The 7500-nt window shown below is 30.8% G+C and overlaps 1 protein-coding gene across 5 annotated transcripts in view; it reads left to right on the top strand.

The window, feature by feature from the left end:
- The window catches only part of LOC124426796 (small conductance calcium-activated potassium channel protein), a 185502-nt gene that overhangs the window by 175362 nt on the left and 2640 nt on the right, over nucleotides 1-7500 (top strand). For all 5 annotated transcript variants that reach the window (XM_046968913.1, XM_046968914.1, XM_046968915.1 and 2 more), the window contains 3 exons: nucleotides 1-237; nucleotides 4518-4653; nucleotides 6832-6942. The exon at nucleotides 1-237 is cut by the window's left edge and continues 185 nt beyond it. In XM_046968913.1, coding sequence (XP_046824869.1) covers nucleotides 1-237; nucleotides 4518-4653; nucleotides 6832-6942 — 484 coding nt within the window. The remainder of the gene's footprint in view (nucleotides 238-4517; nucleotides 4654-6831; nucleotides 6943-7500) is intronic.

Below are 7500 nucleotides of genomic sequence, written 5' to 3'. Positions count from 1 at the left end.
TGTCACCCTCTCGCTACCGATGTTCCTTAGACTCTACCTCATCTGCCGGGTGATGTTGCTACATTCGAAGCTCTTCACCGATGCATCCTCGCGCAGCATAGGAGCATTGAATCGCATTAACTTCAACACACGTTTCGTCTTGAAAACCCTGATGACTATATGCCCGGGTACGGTGCTATTGGTCTTTATGGTCTCTTTATGGATCATTGCCTCATGGACGTTGCGACAGTGCGAAAGGTAAATTATTTCTTTTTCTTTTTTCTGTTCTTTTATATATATATATATATATATATATATATATATATATATATATATATATATACCTATGTCTATACGTATATGTCTATACGATTATGTTAGTATTATATAGAGTCATATAGAGTTATATAGTTAAACTAACTAGAGAGTTATATTGTAGAGTATATAACTATATATTAGAGTATAATTCTAGTATATTAGTCTAGTATGTATAGTACAGTAATATAATTATACCAACTACGTACCTATATACGTTACGTACTCTATATATGTTTTATATTATATTGAATAGATTTGAAAATAAGTGTCATTTATTTTATAATTTTTTTTTCTTTTCTCTGTTTTCTTTTTTTTTGTAAGAAATTCCTTAATTATGACAACTTAGTTCTTTATGAATCAACTCGATACACAAATCATTATTTATTATCTTTAATTTCGTTTTTAGTTTATTTTTTTCTTTTTTTTTTTTCAGAATTTTCTTAAAAATCTTATTCGCGAAGATTAGAAGAACGATTAAAATGTTACAGTTGACACCTTAAAATTTTGATTTTCAAACTCGTCGAATATATCGAGTGGAAAAATTTTTGTTTTTATTTTTTTTTGCATTACGGTATTTCAAAGAAAAGATTAAGAATCCTTTCTTCATCGTACGTGATATCTAATTATCATAGACGCAAGTTCATCTTTTACAATATATTTAATTCAAAAAAAAAGAAAAAAAGAAAAAAAGAAAAAAAGAAAAAAGAAAATAGTATCGCTGGATTCGTCTTTTGCTTTAGCCAATAGCCGATAAAGATGGGAATTAAATCGAAAATTTCGACATTGTTCCATTAAAATGATCGCTCGGTATCGAGAATGAATCTCTCTCTCTCTCTCTCTCTCTCTCTCTCTCTTGCTTTCTTTCTCTCTTTCTTTCTCTCATTCTTTCTTTATCTCTTGATTGCAATCGGCGTAATTAAATTCTTACGTAAATGGCATAGTCAAGGAAGAAAAAGAAATAATCGATCTTATAGAGAGAGGGTGCCGACTGGAATGGATTATCCTACTATAATCGATAATGTCATGAGTCATAAAGAAAATAAATTAAAAATGACGCAACTCTTTGTCCAAGTTATCTTTGTATTTTTATTTATTTATTTATTTCTTTTTGTTTCTTTTTTTTGTTTTTTCTTCTTTTTTTGTTTTTTTTTTTTTTTTTTCTCTTTATATTTCTCATAATATTACCTTTCCTCCCTTAAGAGAATAATCGTTGATAATAAGGATAGAACTTATTTGATTTAGCTTTTTACGAGAATAAATTATTTCCGTATCATTTGTTTCAAGATCTTTCGAATCACCACGTATAACTCGTAAACTCTACTCGCTTGGATAAGCAAAAATATTTTCTCCTTTTCTACTTCTTTTAAGTGATGTCTTCTACTGACTCGAGAAAATCTTCCGGATTCTTCCTTTTTCTCTCTCTTTCTTTCTTTCTCTCTCTCTCTCTCTCTCTCTCTCTCTCTCTCTCTCTCTCTCTCTATCACTCGTTTTGTTCTTATATTTCCTTCATTTTCCCTCTCTCTTTTATCTTTTCCCTTTCCTCCTTTATACCCTTTCTTCTTCCTCTTCTTACTCCACATTTCTTTTTCCTTCCTTTTTTCTCATTGCCCTATTTAATGGACGAACTTCTTCCGCTCTTTTTTTCGTTTTCTTTTTTTCTGTCTTTCTTTTTTTTTTTTTTTATTTTCTTTTTTGTCACCTTAACTGAAATATTTATCACGTTTGGAATATTTAATAGTTTGTACGAAACTACGTAAGAACTTCCCGTTAAATCCTCAAGACGATCAGCAAGTATAACAAAATTCATCGTACATATATACTTATTGGTGTATATATATATGTATATATATATATATATATATATATATAAGGTGTATATATATATATATAAGGTGTATATATACATAAGGTGTATAGATATATATATTTCTATAGGTATCCATTAAAATTCGGTACATCGCTCTTCAACCCAATTCGGTATTCACCCTTATGAAATCAGCAAACCAACGATTCGTAATACTCTAGACACGTCCCTGACCGATACGCCATTTTTCTTTTATTCGAACCAAGGATACGAATTTCCTTTGAACATAAATTCTTCTCCTTCATTAATATTCTTCGTTTTGCTGCTCTTTATCTTACTCTCTTTCTCTCTCTCTCTCTCTCTCTCTCTTTCTCTCTCTCTCTCTTTTTTTCTCTCTGTCAAAGATGAAAAGCTAATCCTATCGGTTTTAATCCTAATTAAATTTTTTAAAATTCATCTTTTTCTAAGAATTTACATATATTCATAATCCAAAATCATAAAAGGATTACCAATTATACATTATACTTAATGTTTTTTTGTATTTATCTCTTATATTCATAATCATTTTGGTGAAAATCCGGATCCGATAGAATTCATAAGGAACGTACGTTGCGTTGAGATATTTAATGAAATCAATCTCGTATGAAATCGATAATCTCGTTGTATTGGTTTCCATATTTGGCCAATCAAAAGGTCATTCGATTATCAGAATTAAATAGGAATTTCCTTTGGATTCAATTGATATTAATTTTCTTTGATAAATAAAACGTTTATTTTTTAATCGAATAAAAGAGAATACGTTTGATACCCTTAGCTTTGATTTTCTTTTTTTCTTTCCTTTCTTTCATTTAATTCGATTTTATCTTTTGGTACATATGTACCTACATATATGTATGTATATAAAGTGAAGGTATCTATTAAAATCTGCTAATAAACTTTAATGGTCGATTGGTATGCCAACGCATACGGAAGACCGGAATAGAAAGGTTCCTCTTTCCTTCTTCGTTTTTCGATATCCAAGCATCCCCTTGAGAATTGCTCTCTTGTAAAACGGGAAGCTGAACGCGAATGTATATCTACAAAAGTTTCCTTTGTTCCTTTTCATGAAACTTTGGGAAAACGTGTCTCTTGAGAACTTTAGCTTTCTTCGTTATTTCCTTTTCTAGGAAAATGTGCGCGCTTGTCGTTGATCGTATTTTCCTAAGGACTCTGATCCCTTTCAATGATTTTATTTATTCCTTAAGTTTAACAAAAAAAAAAAAAAAAAAAAAAAAAAAAAAAAAAAAAAAAAAAAAAAAAAAAAAAAGACATAAGGAAAAGTAAAAGAAAAAAAGAAAAAAATGACGAATTCGAATATTCGATAATTCACTTTTTTTCTGTTTATATATATATATATATATATATCTGTTATAATTAACAAATAATTATGGGCCAAGGTTTGTTCTCGTACGAAATTAACTAATGAGTTCTATATAACAATTAAATACCTTTTATATCATTTCTCATGATTTTACGTATGATAACGAGGTCAAATTTTATGACGATAAGTTAATGAGAAAATTTTTTTTTAAAATTCTTCGTTTTATCATTTTTTTTTTTTTTCAATGGATTAAATGAAATAAAATGAAAATTTGATTGTACGAGTAACGAACCTTGCGAGATTTGTTAATAGCTCAAAGAGAGAGATCCTTGAAATGTTTTACTTATTTTATAAACATAAAGTTGAAATTTCTCTAAGTAGTAAAGGTCCTTCGTAATGTATACAATAAATCATATTAACATTCTACTGGGATAGCGATTCCTATCAACCCTCTTGGCCCATCAAACCGACGATGCACGACATATTTCGATTCTACGAATCTCGAGTGAAATCGAATTCGCATATTCTAATCCGAGAATCGTGTTAGACATGTAAATCGTAGTAGAAGGAAAAGGGCTCGACAACTACGTAGGAAAGCGGATAAGCTCTAACCGATACGATCGATAAGAGTTTTCTTCGCTTTGTGTATGCGTGTGTGTATGTGTATTTCTCTGAACTAACATCAACATTTGAAAGATGTGATACGAGAGCAAAAAAAAAAAAGAACGAAATGAAGGAAAATGAAAAAAGCAAAAAATGGAAAATATGTCTCAGTGAGAATCAAAAAAAAGAAAAAAAGGGGGAATAAAAAAAAGAAAAAATGAAAAATATATTTCAAAGGAATAAGAAAAAAAAAAGAATAAAAAAAAGGAAGAAAGAGAGATCAAAAAGAAGAGATCAAATTATGATGATTTCAAATAAGATAAAAATGTGATAAGAGTGATTGACATTTATTAAGGAAAAAAAAAAATATATATATATATATATTTAATATATTTATATCTATTGAATTTTGAGAATGGTATCGTTATTATATTTCTATGTTTATCGATTCAGATTCCACGACGAGGAACATGCGAATCTTCTCAACGCCATGTGGTTGATTGCCATCACGTTTCTCAGCGTTGGTTTCGGTGACATCGTACCGAACACGTACTGTGGTCGAGGAATAGCAGTTTCCACCGGAATGATGGTAAGATTTTGCTGAAACTTCGATTGACTATACTTGTTATCTTATATGTTATCATTCTAAGATGAGTTCCTAGTTAATATCATAGCGCGTTACCTTTGAATTTGTATTACGGAAGAGAAACGTGCCAATCCAGTTTAATGGTTACGATACGTTCAATCTAACTATTATGAATTTTAACAAACAACTATAATGCAGATACATACATATGTATGAAAGCAATCTGAGAGGGTGAGGCCATTGTGTTGGTTACACAGGCTTTAACTTAATCAAGCTCTGATTTTTAACCTTGGAAGTTATGCATAAATTATTATAATCTCATTGTTCGAGAAGGCCTGATGCTCGTTTGGTTAGAACGATATAATACACGTGTAAAGTGGTTTGTTAAAATTTGCATAAAAAAGAAAAAAGAAAAAATAAAGTACAACTTTAAAAAAAAAAAAAACAAAAAAAAAATAGAAAAAGAAGATATAAGTAAAACGGACACAAATAAAATTATCGTTCGTTTGAAGGAGACTTGAAATAAATATTTTTTCATTCCTTTTATATATATATATTTTTGCTATCTCCATGTGGAAAAAGGCTTTACAGAATCAGAAATTCGTATGTTCGAACGTTGAAAGGATGACAAATAATCAATGATATTGTGAAATTGCGGAAGACGCCACTTCCCTCGTATAATCGTCAAAGTAAATAAACAGCTTGGCGACGACATGATTGATTGATACATGCCGGGTGGGAGGAAGGTTTGGGGAGCAAGCGAATTTTCGTATCCAAGTCGTTTACCATGATCCATTTGATCTCTCTCTCTCTCTCTCTTTCTCGCGCGCGCGCGCTTTCTCACGCGATATCTAATAGGCTCAGATGACGATATCGAGAATTCCATTTTATCGTTCATTAATCTTCATCACGATGCACACTATCGTTACGCTGTGTCAAGGAAATGAAATAAAGAAAAAAAAAAAAAAAAGAAAATAAAAATACATATATATGTATATATGCACCTGTATATGGCACTAATTAATTCATCAAATATTATTTAATTATTCAATTATTCAAACAATATTAACATCAGTAATTTTTCTTCTTTCGTTGATAATTATTTCAAAATGAATTCGAACGATGATTAGAGATTAATTGAAAGTAAATCTACGAAATAGTTCGTCAATGGTATACATGATGTACATACACACATACACACACACGCGTACACACGTAAATACATATAAGATAATTCAACGATTTATAATGTATCTTCCAATAAAATGATTAAACGACGCTAATCTATAGAAAGATGATAAATTTTTTAATTCAACGTAATCGTTTTATTTATTCGAAACGATTCGTAAATCATTGATAAAGTAATTCGTCGATACGTTGTAAATGATAAATAGATTTAATCGGGGAAAAAGCACTATAACTTTCGGTATTATAGGTTATATATCGACGGGACGATTTTCTGCACGGAAATGCCATCTTAGATGTTCTTAGATATATCGAAGTAAAAGAGAATTTTACGATAGTAACAGCAGTGCCGTTTAAGTAGAATCAGGAAAGATATTTTGAAGAGGGAACAGCCGGGCTATAACGAACTGTACTCATACCGAATCTAATCTTCTAAACAAGTGAGAAAGAGAGAGAGAGAGAGAGAGAGAGAGTGAGAGAATGCACCGGTTACTTATCATTATTGTTGCGCCATGCTCCAACTGCTAATTCAGTGGCACAAATTTGGAGGCAACACCGCGAGAAGCATTAACCAATTTAGCTAGAAGCAGCTACACGTTTCGCGAAGCAAATTTAGCATTAAGTTCAGCTCGATGAGCACGTATATAGTATAGATATAATAATAAGTACATAAGTCCACTTTTCAATCGTTTCTCATCATCCCTTAATACCACTTCTCGTCTTATTGATAAATTCGATTTGTCAAGGTAATAAATTTCAATATTCCGTTACGTATGCATTAAAGAAAAGGGCAAAGAATAGAATAATTTAGTATTATCGATTCAATGATAATCGTACGATACGTTTTGCTTTGGTTTGCTTTAAAATTTATAAACTTCTCTTCTCTCTTTATCTTGAAATTTTTAAGATATATTCGCCATTTGTTTTTTTCTTTCTTAACCCGAACGAAAGTAGAAATCTTAAGGGGGAAACCCATTTTTATTATTTTTTTTTCAGGGAGCAGGTTGTACGGCTTTGCTCGTCGCTGTTGTTTCCAGAAAACTGGAACTTACAAGGGCGGAGAAGCACGTTCACAACTTCATGATGGACACGCAGCTAACGAAAAGGGTAAGAGCTCGTTTACTGGTTACTACGTTGGAATATGAAAGCAGATATTTCGTAGTTGCTAAAGTACAGAAAAATGTTCCATTATGGATGAAAGAAAAGAAAAGAAAAGAAAAGAAAACAAAACAAAACAAAATAAAAGAAAAGAAAAGAAAAAAGGAAGGAAAAAAAGGAAGAAGAAGAAGAAAAAGAAGAAGAAGAAGAAAAGAAAAGTGTTGTAAAAGTTAAAATACTAGGTAAACTTTTTTTTATTAAAATTCTTAACCAAAAGATCCTGTATTATCAAGTTTCGCGACTTGACTACAAGGATCGAAAATATATATATATATATAATCATGAAGAAGATAACGAATGATTATCGGAAATTCCGTAATTAGTTAATAGCTTCATTGTTTGCTGAAACAACGGAACTAATTTTAAGCCGGGCTTGTTTAATTTTCGATCAGAATGTAAGCATATTATCGATCAGTGGAAGTGGGTTGGACATTGGGTCGTTGAAAGTCGTTCGTTAAGATCGTTCGAACGTCCGCAACGTACGGCATTTTTCTCGGCCCTACAATC

This window comes from Vespa crabro, chromosome 9 (assembly GCF_910589235.1).
Source record: "Vespa crabro chromosome 9, iyVesCrab1.2, whole genome shotgun sequence".
In the NCBI taxonomy this organism is placed as follows: domain Eukaryota; kingdom Metazoa; phylum Arthropoda; class Insecta; order Hymenoptera; family Vespidae; genus Vespa; species Vespa crabro.
This window is presented reverse-complemented; position numbering and strand designations above follow the sequence as displayed.